An 18,069-nucleotide genomic window follows, 5' to 3' on the forward strand; every position below is an offset into this window, starting at 1 on the left:
GAATCGCAAAAAAAGTCCAAGTAGTAGGAAAAAAAAGAGTATTTGCGCTTGGTGAGAAGGTTTGTAAAAGGTAAAGTAAAATACAGGAAAACTATGAAAACGTGGTCACGTTTGCCGTTTGCGGGGAGAAAAAAAAGTCAATCTAAAACTCTCTAGTGTCTTTATTTTCTACGTTTGACATTTTGAAGTCATTCTCATCCTTTCCTTTTTGTCGGCAAAAAGTGGACTAAATAGTCTATTCCACACTGATACCCAAACTGACATAAACAGACATATTAGAAAGGGATGTTTTCGTTAATTCAGCCTTAACTTTTATCCCAATTATCATGCGTAGAAAAAAACAAAAAACTCAAGGAAAGAATTCCAGTTCCTGGGGCTACTTTTAACACTACATTTAAGTCAAGGATTTACGTGAAATTTCTTCCAATTAATGCGTTAGAACACTAAAACACCCAAATTAATCAAGTGGTTTTTGTTTTACTGACAAGGTTAGCACTTAATAGTCAGTGGCGGCTAACAAAGCTATGGCCCTCATACCATGATTACATTTGGATTTGGAAGTTGATTTATTTGGAGGGAGGAAAATCTAAGAGTCGGGAGAAAAACACCCTCAACTATGCAAAGGAGAGAACCAACTAAAGACTCTACTAACGATACTTCGGTATCAAACCCGGGTTGCATTGGTTAGAGGCGAGCGCTTTTCACCGCTACCCTACCGGTGCTTTCCCAAGGCTTTAATATAAATGATGAGAGCATTTCTCTTAATGACAACGGATTCAAATTCAATTGCTTCTAAGCTTCTTTGTTGGGAATACTCACGTTCGTAGTCATTAAAGAGTTTTTATTGCGTTATTGCGAAAGTTTTTCTCCCCGCGAGATATAAGTTAAAAGAATGATCAAGCAGTATTCTCACTTTTCCTAGGGTCTCGTTGAAGACAGACCAGCGACTAGCCGAACAGAAAAGAAACGGGGAATTTAAGGTAAGATTTTTACACGCATTGGTTGTGTCTGGAATGAAACAGCTATAAATTTTCCCCAATCATTGTTGTAGCTCTGATCTTCATACATTTTTTTTCTTTTCTTTAAACGTTTGTTCGGTTTCTTACGCTCTTCGCTCTTCATCAGATTCTGTACTATTTTCCCATTCCTTTCCTTTATCCCATCACATTCTTTTCCCTTGCCTTTCATTTTGTTTTTCTTCCATTTAATCCTCTCCTCCCTCCCATTTCTTTCTTTCGCCTAAACCAAAACTGCTAAATTCCAACTTGATCTTTGAGTTAGCCATGCCCTGACTTAGATCAGCCCAGAAGTTGTTTCAGGGTTCAATAAAATCGTACTTACATTATTTCTACATTCTTGAATGCTTCTATATGATGCTGTCTAAGACTCGAGATTCCATTATTTGAAAGGTCTCTGTGAAAAGCAAAATCAATAATATATTATAAATCGCACTACGTAACTACGTAACCTTGCAACTTTCCCCCCATTTTCGTTACACAATAAAATAGAATAAAAACAGTGCGTAATGGACTACTTCGACGATACGGCGGCCATTACAGAAGGAAAATGAAGTTTTGTTGCATTAAACCGTCGATTGATATTAAGAGAGAATTCTTTTCGTATTCAAGCAGTGAGCGCCAAAAACTATTTTCTTGAAGAAAGGCTGTTGTACGAGGCTAAAATCTCGTTATTTAGAAAGTTTAACTTGTTTGGAAGTGGAGATGACCGATGAAAGTGGAATCAAAGTGTTAACCCAAAGCAAAAAAATTATTCGAAAATGAGGTTTAGGCCTTCATTTGCTTATTTCCCATATATTTTCTATAAAAAAGCCTGACAAAGCAACATTCTAACAATTGAAAATACCGCTTCAAACAAGCATTTTATCGTAGTACATCAGTTTCTAACTGTTTAAAAAAGGTTTTGAGTGTTAACCCAAAACGAAAATTGGGATCAAAATAATAACAGTTTTTGGCGCTTTTCATAACTTATTGCGATTTTGAGCCGACAATACGGGTTTATATTGGCGACTCTCTCCTCGATCAAACTTATAGAAGGATCGCGATACTGAAAAAAATTTCCTCTTAACAGCCAATCTCAAGAGAATACAACAAAAGTTGAATTAAGACAGCACATCGATCACCTTTACCCATACAAGAAAGACAAACACACGAAACTTGATATATTTTCCGTCATCTTTGTTTGGTTTTGCCCTGTTGTCGAGGTAGTTGCACGTGACTATATATTGTCAGTGGAACCCTACTTCGTCGCGACGGCAAATTTTCCGCAAATAAAAAAAATTGAAAACTTTGGATGAAAGAGAGCGTATGATATTTTTTTTTCAGAATAATTGTTAATTGTTATTCTCTTGAGTATCTTTTCTTTGCTTACAAGTAAAACTTAAAGAAATATATCGATGACACAAAACAAAGAATCTTAGATTCAACTTGATGTATACGCCAAAAATAAAAAGGAAAATAACTTATATAAATATATCTCTTTATGGCTTTAATGATTTTAATGTTTCCGCTGATTGGTCAAGTAGATAATCAAACCGACCAATCAGAAGCCCGATTACGTTAAGGAGTTTATCAATATTCCTGGCAAGCGACTTCCGTACCATGTCATTATTTCATGCAAAATCAAAAAAGAAAGCGTCCTCTTTACTTTAAAGTTTGTCTATTTGTAAATGATGGTTCGTTATCTTAGAAAAACAGTAGAAATATTCATATTTTGATTTCCACTGCAGTTTGTAACATTGGACTGTGCCAAAAAAAAGATTTGAACGGCAAAACCAAAAATTTTAAAAATCGCTCTCTCGGGTTCGCGCGCTTTTCACGCGCTTGCGACGATTTTCGCGCCAAAACTTCAAGCGCACAAAATATACAAGCAAAAAATAATAGAGCGATGTCAAAAATTTAACCACAAATGAGGTCATAGTTGATGCAAAGAGAATAGAACATATCTGTTAGCACGCACTTCTGAATTACGAGAACACAAGTAAGGTCATAGCCACAATATTATAGAACTGTCCAGCTTTAATACATAGAGAATAGAACATATCTGTCAGCATGCACGTCTGAATTACAAGCGACCAAGAATATAATATGTAAGATCACAAAAACTAAAATAAGGCTTGTAATTTTGCTCAATACTTGAAAAAGAAACGGAAAGGTCAAGGCAGCTAAAAACAGGATTATCGTAACCTCTCAAATTATCTTTATCGTATATGATGCTTTACTTTCTTAAAAATTCAGACGCGTTTTCCAACTTGAAGGTCAATGAGCCATCTATTTTCCGCCTTTTCGTATACACGGGTGACAGAAAGGAGAGGCAGTGTTTGTTTTGAAAAAAAATTATTTAACCAAAATTGAACGCTAGTCATGTCTACTGGTATATCCTCAAGTTGTGTTTGATAAAACTCTTTTTTACCGCTATGTGTTTGCATTTGTGGATGTTTTTACTGTGATAAAGTACCACAGAGTATCGCGAAATCACATCCTTCAAGCAACGCGGGCGTTTCGGTGACGAACAATAATTTTCCGGGAGAGGAAGCCATGTCAATTCATGTCAAGTCTTGCCGCCATGTTTGCTAAACAATAATATGTTTACAAACCTCCCCGACAACTGAACTGGAGCTTTCGAAAACAATATTTTAAGTAGGACTGAAATAGATAACATCCAGTTAAAAACTCGAGTTTTTTTTCTCTTAAAGCTGTCTTGTTATTCTTTCCTTGTCTTCAATAGCTTTTTATTTTTTATTTCACAAAAATATCTAATGAAGACTTGCCGACCAAGCCAGGCTAAGAAAGCTCAAAATCAAACCGTGGCGAATTTTTATTTACTCCAAAAACATATCCAGCAGTGAAAGTTCCGCAAAGCTAGATGAAGCATTGATCAATGGAGTAATTAACAGTCACAGATAAGCGAGAACTCCGACGGGCAGGAAAAATAACAGTCGTTAAAAGTTCCGGCTTGTGATCGAGTACAACAAAATCCTTCAAAGGATCTGAAACGATGATGAATATTTTAGAAACACAACGTTTGATCCATTAGGAGAAGAGCAACTCGAGGAAAAAAGGAGGATAGAGCAATGACACCTGTTCCTAATGCTCTGAACTAGATTTGATTTGGTCAACAGCTCCTCAAACAAACGAAGTATTAATAAATATTTATTAAATTAGGTTATGGATGGAGGAAATGACGGGGGGATTTGATTAATTATTATTGACATAAGACCATGAATCGAACAATGCTCTCTTGAATCCTATCATATACTTAGTTCGACATACCTAATTTTGTAACTTGAGCGGCTTTTAAACCGTACAAATGACTTAGTTTTGTACGACTTGGCAGGTCGGGAATTTCCGATTTCCGATACACGATATTTCGTTCACAATAGCCAATCTCACTTTTACAGTAATACCATTAAACTTCAGATATAAGAAGCCATTCAGAAATCCATTATCTTTGTCGGAGTTTCTTGAAAACATTAATCCTCAAAAAACTATTCCCAAATGAATATCAAAGTGCAGAAAAAACTAATCTTTTAACGTTTTAGTGAAATATGTCTGGGGTTTAATGAGATATAAGTTTTTGAGCTTATTTTTTCCAAACAAAATAACTACAAAGACGTTCTTAGCGACTAATCTCCAATTTTAATAAATTTGTACTAACGTGGTTCTTTAATGAATGAAGAAAAATTTAGCTTCAAAGTTCAAACATGACTAATACTAGTAGTTGACAAGCGCGCGCGTTCCTTGTGGCATTCCTAAAAACGTAAGAGCGTTTAAATATCATTGAAAAATGGATTATGAGAATTAATTCTTATGCACAAAGATTAAAAACACCTTGTTATTGACACATTTAGCTGGCTAGACGGGTAATAAATTTGATATAGGTAAATGTGGTGTTGGGGTTGTACGATTACACGTTTCGCGAGCTAACGTCACCCTCAGCAAGACCATGGTCACTAGAATATCACACGAAATTTGCGCTAGAAATACCTTTAAAAGACTATTGTAAATGTTATAAGGCTTAAAGCTTATCATTTTAAAACATGGATAAGTGCTAGGCAGATTATTACAAGAGCAATGATTCGGATAGTTGTAATTCAGACAACTGTGTTGTGGCACTGTCAACTTGAATCATTTCTTGACCCTGTTTCAGATATGATGTTTTTAAAAGCACGGGGTTTAAAGATAAATCATTTAACTTCCACGCTAGATTAACACGTTCAAACGTTTCAAAAGTAACTTAATTTATCTTAAAGGACGGATCGCTCGAGCCTAGGATTGCAGCTCACTTCGCAGGCCGAGATAAACGGTTCAATTTTGTGCATCTTTAGTACTTACAAGTATTTAGCTTCATCAGGAATAATCTTCGGTACCCCACTAGACGAACAGTTAACCACTGCGAGACCAAAAAGATTGTAACATCTACACAAGTTACAAACTTCCAAATTGTTACTAGTTGAAGGCAAAAAATTGCATGAAAATCCATAAAAAACAAGAAATATTGAGACAGCATTAGACTTGAATAAGGCCATGATAGTTTGGTGAAATTACTAATGCTAGACCTTTCCCACAATAAGTCACTCATTGACGTGTTCTGCCAACAAACCCCCGCCAAAACAAAGCCGCAGCCATTGGTTTTCGTCTCGACAATCCTCAACACTTTCACGGGCGTTAAGAAACCTTTAAAAAACTGCGTTTATAAACCTTTCCCCCTGTTTTTAAGTTTAGGTTTGTGTAATAGTTGAAAATACTATAGATATACTTATAGATATACTTATAGATGGTAATTTAGAATTTGTATAAATTTGTAGTTAATGTAAACAAGTTAAGCTTAATCATAATCGATATCTTCAAGTATTGTAATGGAGATTTAATTTTTAATTTATTTTATACGAAAAGTATTTTTTCCCGCAAACCGCTTAATAGAGCGTTGGTTCTTTGGGAGGTAATATACTTTTTTGCAATAGGCAATAAATAAAAGCTAATCAAAAAATTCTACGATGGTAATAATTGATGAATATTTCATGTCAAGAGCAACGTAAGAATTGAGTTGTAAATGAGCTACTCGATGTTAAATTAATCTATCTCGCGCATTTCATGCGTTTTCCTATTAATGAAATGCTGAGCGGGAAGCAGTGAAGGGAGTGTTTTGAAATCGTCATCACTCGAGAAACTGAAATAATGAAATTAAACGCTTCTTGAAATTCATTTAGAGAGAAAAATGGGGTGATATTGTCATCCCATGAAATTGAAATTAATCAAATCTTTTTTTGGTGAAATGAACTAGACATGTATGATAACTTGCTTGGGAGATATATCTACTCTAGTGGGGAAAAGAAGAAGAAAAGAAGAGAAGAGAAGAGAAGAGAAGAGAAGAGAAGAGAAGAGAAGAGAAGAGAAGAGAAGAGAAGAGAAGAGAAGAGAAGAGAAGAGAAGAGAAGCCAACAAGAAGACAAGACGAGAAATAAACAAATAAAGAAAAGCAACCCCCAAAAAAAAACATAAATAACACTCAAAGTAAAATCCGCCCTCCCGAAAAAGAACAGCTCAAAGCAACCATAAACAAATAAAAGAAAATAAAAGCCCCAAAAAGAACATCAAAACTATGAAGAAAGGAAAAGGCAAGAAAAAATAAAGAGAGAGATGTCAATGTTGCTTCGGCATTTTGCCGCCAAATCCACAGGTAGCCAAACAAAATAGGAAAAAGGAAAAGTGCGATTTAATTGAATTTGGACGTTTATCGATTAACACCACGGATATTTTTTTCCAGGAGGGTTTTTCGCTTTTCGTTCCAGTTTTTGCCGATTCAAGCCTCCAGGCAATCGGTTCATAAACGAACAGTGTTTTTCAACATGGGAAGTTGGGTCTTAATTAAAAACTTCGTTGATATAACCAATCAGATTACTCGGGTTTCCTAGTGTCCAGGCTCAAACGATTATAAAACAATCAAAAGATTGTCTAAAGATTGCTAATAAAAAATATTGACCACGTGACATTCCCCTGAGAATTGTTCTTTTATGATGAGCATACGACAACAGTTATGCAATAAAGTTTCCAGCAGGGAAAACAGACCCTAGCCAAGACCCTAGTTCAATATGCCTTTTCCAAGTTCCAAATTACCGCTGTGTTTCTTGATTACAGACTCGTTTACTCAGGCTTAGCCTCGATTTTGTGAAGAATATTCACGTGTTCCAGTCAAGGTCCGTCAAGTTTCAAAGTGTTTTGAGGTTCAGCCTGAGTAAATGAGTCTATAATCAAGATACACAGCTGTAATTTGGAATTCGAAAGGGTCTATTTAAATCAACACCTTACTGACGTCAGTCTCATCAATAAACCACAATAATGGACGTAGGAGCCTTGGGGGAGAATGAGCTAGGGGACATTTACCCCTAGATATTTCTTTGAAATTGCAAAATAAACAGGCAGTAAAAAGCAATCTTTTATCAACCCCGCGTATTCGCATGATCGTTGGTGTGGCACGTATTTACTATTCTAGGACGTTACTTAAACGGGAATGGGAATGGGAATGGGGAATGGGGAATGGGGAATGGGAATGGGAATGGGAATGGGGAATATGAATCTAAATACTAAAACTAATACTTACTGATTATCTCTCTCCTTTTTATCGGACATTTTTAGTACGATTACGAACCACTGCCGTGGAATATTTGGCAAATTTTTCATTATAAAGAAAGCTAGATTGCAAGAGCCATGACACTTTTTAAGGATAATACCGCTGATCGCTCGTCCCAGTCTCCATTCCCGGCATTCCCCATTCCCTATTCCCTGTTTTAGTAAGATTCGCTATTTTAGGTGACGTCAACTAAATACTTATCTAATTTAGAAAAAAATATCGAACTATATCAGTTCAACAGTATGAATATTGTTGGATAGGACGAGCTGTAGAAATTTCACTACCATCTAGATAAAGCGCTGGTCTCATAATATAAAACGTCTCAGTGGAGAAAAAACTTGGAGCCGTTTTGTAGAAAACGGCGAAAATGTGATTTTTAGTAAAACTCTAATATTTGAGGTTTACAACGACAATTAATAAAAAAAATATTCGATGAGTTTTTAAAATTTGATGCTGATTTTTCGTAAGGCTCATCTGCAATACTTGGAAATAGATGTGTGAAAACTTCAAGGCAATCCATTCAATGGTAATGTATCTACAGCGCGATGTTTTATATGGTTCAGATTTTGGATCGAATTTTCGAGCTGCGTCATAATTTTTTTTCTGCCCAAGACTTATACACAGGCTGCAATAGTACTAGATGATAAGATTCTGGAAATTTCAGAAAAATCGTACGTGAGGATGAGGAGAAAAAAGCCAACAACTAAAAATAGCACTGTTTGATTTGGGGCCGTAATAGACTATACATTTAAAAAATCTTAAGATAAAATACACTGTTAGAATTTAGGATAAACAAAGCACTTTATATGAAAAAACTAGTTAAAGTGACGCCTTAGTTTTGCGAAGCAAGCGAGAATAAAATGCCAAAATTCGCTCTGAATTAGTTTTGTTCCACCTTAAGCAGATGCACCGAGAAAGCTACTAATTTCATCTGTGTAATAATACAAGCTTTCTTTAATAGAAATTAAGTTTTCGAATTACTTTTTTGCTTTGAGAAAAAAACAAGTCGAATATTGAGTTTGTTATTGATTAAACTCGAACCTCTCGACATCACTCTATGAGCATTCGAGTATGATTTTCCAACGCCAGGTTTAATGATCGATTGACACTAATAATTTACCAATACCTCTCTGTTTACTATTATTTTATTGTAAAAATCTATAAACACATCGAATTGCCTCAAGACAAATCGGTGTCTAGAATTTTGTCAATGCGATGAAAACAAAGTTGTAGATGAAAAATTAATTAACTAGGAAAATTAATGATTTTAAAGTTTTTGAAATAAGGAAATGAAAGCCGATCCGGAAAATCAGAGTTCATAAGTGAATTTACAGTTAATTAGGCATAGATTTTTTTTTAACCATAGATTTTTTTTGGTACCTGAATGTTTACATTGATCGAAGGTATTTTTAAAAAAATTGTTCAGAACTAAGGTACAAGTTATCTAAAATAACTAAAAAGTTAATCTAGTTAGACAGCTATACGTTTAATAATTGATTAATCATTACAGTTATTTATAATATTAATATATATAATTTACAGTTGATTATTGATTAATCATTAAAGTTATTTATAATATCAATACACATAATTAATATATACAGTTAATCATTAATTAATCATTACAGTTATTTATAATATTTATATATATAATTTACAGTTGATTATTGATTAATCATTACAGTTATTTATAATATTTATATATATAATTTACAGTTAATCATTAATAAATCATTACAGTTATTTATAATATATATATATAATTTACAGTTGATTATTGATTAATCATTACAGTTATTTATAATATTTATATATATAATTTACAGTTAATTATTGATTAATCATTACAGCTATTTATAATATTTATATATAATTTATTGTAAGCCCTATTGTATATTCATGCGCACATTATGCTATAATTTGATAAGCACCATTTGGAAATGCCGCTAAATAAATATACTACGTTTTTAAATATGAAACGAAAAAATCAAACCTTGAAATTCGTGAGATGTGACAATCCTTTTCCCTGGGTTGCGGTAATACTTCTTTATTCATATGTTCCCTGAAACATAAAACATAAAACATAGGTTGATTGATTGTTTCAGTGATAAGGAAGGGAGGGAGGGAGGGAGGGAGGGAGGGAGGGAGGAAGGGATGGATGGATGGATGGCAATGTTGCAGGCCTAGGTACGTGCGAATAACCATGATTCCTCGCAAGACCCCATAAAATCCTTCTTATCAAGCCAAAACAAAAAAGCTTAAACACACTTTTCTTTACTTAAACACAGGAAAGACCCACTCGAGAAAAAACTCTTTAATTCATTTTTCTACTCTCTCCAAGCATTCTTTTCTTTATATAGAAACTTTGTTATTCTCCAACGTTACGAGGATGCACTTCAAATTTGGTAAATTACTAAAGATGCATCAAAAATTTATCAACTTAAACAGGAGAGTGTTCAGCCGTCAAGTTCCTATGTTGTTTCTGTTTGTAGACCGAATGAAATTGAGAGATTTATGGAAATTCCGTTAGAACGCAAACGAACTTTAGACCGACATTGTCGAGATAAATGACTCGCGTCAGTGATTTATTCCCTTCATTTAATGCTTCCTCGCAGAACTTTAGCATCGCAGTTATATGTAACATAAATTAGACAATAAATGAAGTTAGTTTGTGAAAAGCAATCTCTCTGAACTGAACGCAAGACGTCAAGACACAAACAGGTAAGGTTTCCAAGAACAGAAAGAGTAACGATTATAATCATCGCTGAAAATGTTTTAGTTTATTCTTATGAAGATGTTTGAACTTTGGGCCGATCTAAGCCACTCGGGGCACGGCTAACGCATAGATTAAATGCCCTAAAACAACTTCAGGGCTGATCTAAGTCAGGGCATGGCTAACTCAGAGATCGAACCCTGAAACAACCTCTGGGCTGATCTAAGTCAGGGCATGGCTAACTTACTGATAGAACCCTGAAACAACCTCTGGGCTGATCTAAGTCAGGGCATGGCTAACTCAGCGATCGAACCCTGAAACAACCTCTGGGCTGATCTAAGTCAGGACACGGCTTACTCACAGATTGAACCCTGAAACAACCTCGGGGCTGATCTAAGTCAGGACACGGCTAACTCACGGATCGAACCCTGAAACAAACTCTGGGCTGATCTAAGTCAGGGCATGGCTAACTCACAGATCGAATTGGAATTTAGCGTGTTAGATTTGGCGGAGGGAGGAACACCCAGAGAAAAAACCTCGATTGGAAGGGAGAGACCTAACAGACTCTGATTACATGTGATGTCAAGTCCGCCATTAACGAGACCCCAGATGTGAGAGTCTTGATTCCAATTCGCGAGGAAAAAAATATTTTTTCACAGTTGCATTCTCTTTTTACTCGATGTTTCAGTTTTCCGTTCCCATTAACCCAAAATCTTCGCATTATTTTTCTGATTGATATTTTAATTTCTTTTTGAGTCGCAAAAGTTTCCAACGTTTGTCGAAATCTAAAGTAAAACTAAAGAACGGGGTTTCTTAGTTGTGTCTTCCAAAGCTAAGCCCCGTTTACACTGGCGATTTTTGCGGCGAATTTTGTGCCAATTTTCGGAAATATGAAATCTTTTGTCTCATCCTTTAAAAGAGACATTCGTCTAGGAAAATATTGGTATCCTGAAAAAAACTTTACAAGTAAATTCTTAACCATTATTTATTATGGACAAAATCGCCGCAAAAATCGTCGCAAAAATCGCTAGTGTAAACGGGGCTTAACAGTTCACAATAATCATTTACAAATTGTTGATATTATAAATATAAAGGAAAGAGAACAAAAGGTGCAAAAAAAAAAAAGAAAGAAAGAAAGAAAGAAAGAAAAAGGAACCGCAAAATTAAACAAAACGAGAACGTCGAGGAATTGAAAGGAGAAAAAAGAAAAGAATAAAGAAGCGAATTAGTATTAAAAAGAGAGGCTTTGAAAGGAAGCCAAACGAAACGAAAGGAAGCAAATAGAGAAGATAATGTATGATAAAAGGAAAGGAAAGCAGCGAGAAGGTGGAACATTACCGTGAAGATACTCGAAACGCGACCCCTTCGAGTTTTTTGTCTCTAAATCATCCCTTAAGCCAATCGATTGGAAATAAGACATATTTTGATCACTCGGTGTATTTGAACTCAATCATTTTAAAGGGATTTGAAAGAGTAGGAAGTTTAAAGAAATAATAACCTAAAAAAATCGAATGTTCATGGCTCGAAAAACAGAGAAGAATAGAATAGCAGACGTGCTCACATCGAGAGGCCACTTGATGCTAAATGCGCACGTGTCTACAACATAAAATCTTTTGCTACAAATTAATCAAAACTAGAGCAATGTTTACTTAATTATAGAGGAAGCAGCTTTAATAAGTCAGTTATTTTTAATTGTGACAGTTAAGAAAGGTTGTTCCTTCTCTTCTACTAATGATTCCTTTTGTTAAGAATCAAAATTTGTGGGCGGTTTCCAAGATTGTTGTTGTCAAACATTTCTTAAATGCTTTCGAGGTCTTTTTGGTTATGACTACAGTTCCTCTTTAGTAATGATTATGACGTGAAAGAAGATTGACAGCAACCAAATGTCCGAGACTAGCCTCCTCCGTAGGCTCCATATATACTCTGTTGGGATCCCTGTGTTAAATTATTCATGGCAGAGAAGAACTAGAAACGAGAGAGGAGGAGGAGTGGGGACGAGAGAGGGAGAGAAAAAGCTTCTTCTTTCTCCCTCTCCTCTCTTTTTTGACTTCGCCACAGGAAGCCCGAGGAGCAAAAAGAGCCAAGGGGATGCCTGCGTTTGTTTGGTTCCTTACTTAATGTGGTGAATTTGGCTGACGAAGATAGTGAGGCAGATCGCACCGACGTCCTTGGACAATGAATGGACGAGCAAAGCTAAATAGCAGTGGTTCACCATTCAATTGCTTACTTTTGATTTTTTCTTGTTCAGAACTTTTCGCGAAGAAACCTGACCAAGAATACAATACATCCTGCAACACCAAGAAACCTGACCAAGAATACAATACATCCTGCAACACCAAGAAACCTGACCAAGAATACAATACATCCTGCAACACCAAGAAACCTGACCAAGAATACAATACATCCTGCAACATCAAGAAACCCGACCAAGAATACATCCTGCAACACCAAAAAACCTGACCAAGAACAGTACGTCCTGCAACACCAAGAAACCTGACCAAGAATACAGTACATCCTGCAACACCAAGAGACCTGACCAAGAATACATTACATCTTGTACCACATCTTATAACACAAACTGTACAATCCCTAGCAATATAAACGAACGTAACAAAGAATAAAGATTTTTTTGAAGAACCTAAAATGATAGATGTCAGCTGCAACTGTTCAGCAGTAATCTCTAATTCGACTAACACGAGTCCAAAACTTCCCCCCGAATACCTATCAGTCATAAAGAAAGTGTGTTACTTTATCATCGCCATTTTAGCTTTGTTTGGAAACACGCTTGTTTCCTTGTTTTTCTGCCAGAAAAGAAAAACTCTGCTTAAGAAGTCTTATTACATAATTCTCCTGGCCTTGGCCATCACAGACATAGTGACCGCTTTTTTCTTATTCATCACCCCAGCTTTCTTATTCATCGATTCGTTTCCAGAACCAACCAATAGGACGGCGCTGTGGATTTATTGCAAGGTCCTCTGGGGGCGGTTGCTGCTATTTATCTTTGGTGTTGCATCGGTTTATCTTATTCTACTGTTGACAATCGATCGATGGTACGCGGTGATGAAGCCAACCAAGTACAAGACGTATATTACGAAGACTAAAGTCATCCGAGGGATCGTTCTTTCCTACTTTCTAGGTGCACTATTTATCATACCCAGCCATCCCAATATCAAAATAATCCCTGAAAACCCTTCAGGACAAAGATGCAGCTTTGACAGGACACCTCATCTGCAAGTTACAGTCACGATAAACTTTTTTACTAAGGCGTTGTTCCCCTTCATAGCGATCGCTGTCATGTACAGCAATATCTTGTACAAGATGAAAAGCAGCTCGTTATTTCAACAGCACATGAAAGAACCAAGGAAACACATCACGAAGATTGCTTTTGGGGCGTCCTTGACAATCCTGATTTGCTGGCTACCAAACCAGATAAACCTGTTACTCTACGCGTACGGAATGTCGTCAGTCGAGACGTCGTTTCATGACTTCACGGTGGGACTGGTGTTTATGACGTCATGCATCAACCCAATCCTCTACGGCCTGACCAGCAAGAAGTTTCGCAAAGGATATTGGGAAACCTTGAAGAGTTTTAAAAGAATGTTTCAGCCGTTCTTCAAATTAAGTACTTCGCTTAGAACCCAGATCGAACCGGCACTCGGTAGTGATGTGGTGCGCGAGCCTGGGGAGAGGCATCGTGCGGTGGAATGTTCGCTGACCCGAGTCTGCAAGATTCAATCGGACGAACAAATCGATGCTAAAACTTAGGCTTTCGGATGGAAGTTGAATCCAAAGATCGTACGAATAGAATTGAGCCTATGCAGCCATAAGGCCATACAACAAAAATTCAAGAAAAACATTTGATTAAATTTGGCTTCTATCTGTGTGGGGTCAGTGGTCATGACGTCATTGTTCAAATATGGTATCATCCCCTTAACCTGTTACCATACATCTGGTCATGCAGTTGTCTACCCAAAGAAATTCAGGTTTCAAAGTAGCTTACGAACTAATTATCTTTGTCGTTGAGAATGACTACCAGATCACTATATAAATACGTACTATATGTTCTTGCAACAAAAACCAAGGGCGCTAACCATTTAAACCAATCCAATAATCGGCTTGAAATTCATTTGCTAATGGTAAGAAAAGAGCGGGAAATTTATACTTCCGAAAAATGGCACACGCGTCAATCGGAAGACACCACAGGAACCCCAAGCTCTGAATCTGTGTGGCCGTTACAAATAAACTCTGTATATAAACTTTAAAAAGTAAAACTTTGAACCTATTTTGCCAGATGATACGTCAATCAGTCACAATGATGGGAAGCGGCAGTAGGTCTTTCAGCAACGTAACGTCCTACAAAATACCCAGCTTTGTTTCATCGGATGTGACGCAGGCTATGTTTTCCATTCTTCGGCATACGTGTAGAAAAAATGAATTTTGTTGCGACAAAAAAAAAAAAAAAAAAAAAAAAAGAAAAGGGCTGTAATAGACCTTTGTACCTTCGTATGCAAATTGCCCATTTCAGATCACATGACATTCCCTTGATAATTGCTCTTTTATGACAAACATACTAAAATATTTACACATGAAAGAATCAACTCCCAAGAGTGGCATCACATATTCTGGAATGTGCACAACAAAAAAACGAAGCTAAGGTCCCGTCCACACGTGTCCGGAATTTTTGTATCCGTATCCGGACATTTTCGAAAACGGTCTCCAGAGTTGAAATTTTCGAATACGCTCCGAATTCGGATACGTGTGGACGGTCGTATCCGCAAATTTTCGAATACGATGACGTAAACACGATGTGCGCATGCTCAATAGGAAAAACTGTCCGTCAAAGGGACTAGGCACTAGCGTGCATCAGGGCGGATCAAGAAATTTCCAGATACGTGTGGACAGTGAAAACGATTCGAAAACGATTCGAATACGCTGCGTTTGGACGCGAACATTTTCGTATCCGCAAAAAAAAAAAAAATTGCGGATACAAAAATTTCCGGATACGTGTGGACGGGGCTTAAAGAAGTCTATTTGAAGAATCAAATACAAAAAGGCTGTAGCTTTGCAAAACAAAAACCACTTCTACTTTCTAAATAGGGGGTCCGTACTCGTCCTAGTTTAGAATCAATAAAATCAAGATAATCTGCTAGATTTAGGACTTTAATGGTATCTGTAAAGCCCCTTCACGTCGGAATGCAGCTAAATTTGAAGGACATAACTATAGGTTTCAAATTCTCATAAGATTGAAATTCTTTTGTGTCGTTTAAATTGAGCTGCTGTGACGTCCCATGCAAGAGGTCCGCCTGATATATAAACAAATCTTACCTGAAAAAATTAGCCTGTAGTCTTCAAAAACCGCAGTAAATGCAAAACTGGTGTATCATTTGGAAGTGCTGATCCTCGTGGAGGGAGGAAAACCTTTCATGAAATAAATAAATGGGTTTAAACGCCAGACATACATCCCTTTTCATAATGGCTGACAAGTGCACGAAAACGAGGTCACCCAGTCATTATTTCACGATAAAAGATATAAAATTACATGAAATGACTTTAAAGAAGAAAAGTATAAAAAATGACTTTTGTTTTGATCTGAATTAGCGCTAACAGCCTTTATTTTGAATGAGCAGCTTGGCTCAACCTTGCAAGATGACTGGGTGACCTCGTTTCCGTGCGTTCATTAGCCATTATGAGAAGGGTGTATGTTGTAGGGCAAAAAATAATTAAAATAATAATAATAATAATAATAATAATAATAATGAAAAATAAAAGCAACATGAATAGTAAAAATATTAATATGTGTATATCATTGTAAGTAATTGAGACATCCACTTTAAAAAAATGTAAGAGGAGGAGGTAGGTAAAAAAAACGTATATACGAAATATAAGGAAAAGAGACCAAAAAAATTGTTGTAGGGCAAAAAAATAAAAAATATTTAAAAAATCCATTGGAAAATGAAATCTTTTGTCCTGTAAATATACATTCCATTCTTCCTGCCCTCCAACATGGCTGTTGTGAAAATTTTTTAATTTTTAAAATCATTTTGAGATGGTTTTAAAACACAACATTTAAGCATTGGTATAGGTCATTGTTGAGAAAAAGACTGGTTCGGGTTGGAATTACATTGCATTGTGGGACTGTTTAAGAGGATCAAAGAAAAGCCATCTTGGATCTATGTCCGCTAAAATATTCCCACAATGCACTGTTATTCCAACCCGTACCAGTCTTTTCCTCAACCTCAGAATGGCTGAGCAAAAGACTGGGTCGAGAAAGCATTAAAATGGATTGTGTGAATGTCTTAGGGGATGAAAGAAATGCCATCTTGGGTCTATTTCCGCTAAAACATTACCGCAATGCACTGTAATTCCAACCCAACCCAATCTTTTCCTTAACCTCAAAATAGCTAATCATCTATACCACGATCTTTTTGGTTAGTTTTTACCACAGTTAATTAACATGTCTTATCATCTACAGCTGACAATGTGGTTCACTATCAGTTTCGCCACTCATGTTGAACAAAAGCTTGATATCATGAAATGAGTAATTAGCATTTCGTGGTTGTTTCGGTTTATATACTGCACGACAAAACTAAGAAACCGGAAAGCTAACAGTCTATTGACCGAAAATCACGTTTTTCTCAAACAAACCAAACAAGCCTTTCGAATTTTCGTGGACATTTACGACTAAATTATACTCAAGGTAGCTCACAAACTGTAAGTATTGACTTAAAATAAGGTATAAAAGAGTTATCTGTGTGGTTAATTGTTGCTGATGGCTATGATAGTGTAGCCTCGAATATTTGTCGTTAGTTTTATTCTGCTAAATTATACTTAAGGTAGGTCAATAGACTTATAAGTATTAACTTAAAACAAGGCGGTGTAAAAATTTATATCTTGTGATGAATTGTTGATGAAGATTACAATAATCTAGCCTTGATTTTTTTTCTTTGTTAGTAGTTTTACTGTGCTAAAATATACTCAAGGTAGCTCAACAAACGTAAATAATGTAAACTATAACACTGAAATATTTGTGATTGCCTGTTGCTGAAAAGTTTATTATAATCTATAGAGGCCACGTTTATCATTTTCGAAATACTTTATCTTAAATTCATAAAAATTATTGATAAGGAATTTCGGCTTTGGACTCAAAATCAGTTACGAAATATTTCTTTAAGGTCAAACTAATTGAACAGATTACAGAAAGTAAAAGTCCATGGTCACCACCTTACTCAGAATTAATACCTTGATTACCATATGTGACAATGACGTCACTTAACAAAACACACCTCAAGAAGACAGGAAAGTTCGGAGGAAATTGTATCATGGGGCTGTTTTAGGGAACGTTTTAATACTTTTATGGCGTCTATATCGCTTGAAGGTAGTATAAAAGTATAAGAAAATCTGAATTGCCGTGTTAATTTTCAAATTTCTTTCGTTTCTCGTTGCATAAAATTTCAACTGACTGGTGGGGAAACGTTCCTCAAGCCAGCCCCACAATGCCTTTCTACAATTCCGGAAAGGCTAATTGAAAGTGTGAAAACTGAACTCAATTTTAGTAATTAAACAAAAGATTATTGAACAATCTGTGAATCCATTCTGGACTTTTCAATTAGATATCAGTCAAAACTTCATCGGGGTCGTCCTTCACGAATTTGCAAGATGTGATCCTATTCTGTGAATCCATTCTGGACTTTTCAATTAGATATCAGTCA

General features: G+C 36.0%; 3 protein-coding genes and 1 long non-coding RNA gene across 6 annotated transcripts in view; 2 read left to right on the plus strand and 2 right to left on the minus strand.

The window, feature by feature from the left end:
* The window catches only part of LOC116304162 (uncharacterized), a 34,854-nt gene extending 29,168 nt beyond the window's left edge, over nucleotides 1-5,686 (minus strand). The window contains exons 1-2 of one of the 2 annotated variants that reach the window (XM_031713835.2): nucleotides 5,352-5,686; nucleotides 1,342-1,413 (exon numbers count right to left, since the gene is read on the minus strand). In XM_031713835.2, coding sequence (XP_031569695.2) covers nucleotides 1,342-1,413; nucleotides 5,352-5,545 — 266 coding nt within the window. In that variant the 5' untranslated portion in view covers nucleotides 5,546-5,686. The remainder of the gene's footprint in view (nucleotides 1-1,341; nucleotides 1,414-5,351) is intronic. The other variant, XM_031713834.2, reaches the window with a different exon arrangement.
* Nucleotides 929-14,796, plus strand: LOC116304165 (type-1 angiotensin II receptor-like). Of its 2 annotated transcripts, none has more exons than XM_031713850.2 (2): nucleotides 929-980; nucleotides 12,609-14,796. In XM_031713850.2, the coding sequence occupies exon 2, from the start codon at nucleotides 13,004-13,006 to the stop codon at nucleotides 14,123-14,125; it is 1,122 nt and encodes a 373-aa protein (XP_031569710.1). In that variant the 5' UTR covers nucleotides 929-980; nucleotides 12,609-13,003; the 3' UTR covers nucleotides 14,126-14,796. The 2 variants fall into 2 exon arrangements, with proteins under 2 accessions (XP_031569710.1, XP_088880730.1); XM_089024604.1 differs by lacking the exon at nucleotides 929-980 and adding an exon at nucleotides 10,270-10,368.
* Nucleotides 9,641-18,069, minus strand: part of LOC148904472 (uncharacterized) — a 43,905-nt gene continuing 35,476 nt past the window's right edge. The window contains exons 3-4 of the long non-coding RNA XR_016118775.1: nucleotides 15,686-15,778; nucleotides 9,641-9,709 (exon numbers count right to left, since the gene is read on the minus strand). This is a non-coding gene — a long non-coding RNA (uncharacterized LOC148904472). The remainder of the gene's footprint in view (nucleotides 9,710-15,685; nucleotides 15,779-18,069) is intronic.
* LOC116304164 (somatostatin receptor type 5) overlaps nucleotides 16,959-18,069 on the plus strand; it is a 35,371-nt gene continuing 34,260 nt past the window's right edge. Inside the window, exon 1 of the mRNA XM_031713844.2 lies at nucleotides 16,959-17,071. The gene's annotated coding sequence lies outside the window, so the exon portion shown is untranslated. The remainder of the gene's footprint in view (nucleotides 17,072-18,069) is intronic.

Source organism: Actinia tenebrosa, unplaced genomic scaffold (genome assembly GCF_029948245.1).
Source record: "Actinia tenebrosa isolate PJP-AT-01 unplaced genomic scaffold, QUT_ActTen_1.0 PGA_scaffold9__36_contigs__length_13948895, whole genome shotgun sequence".
In the NCBI taxonomy this organism is placed as follows: domain Eukaryota; kingdom Metazoa; phylum Cnidaria; class Anthozoa; order Actiniaria; family Actiniidae; genus Actinia; species Actinia tenebrosa.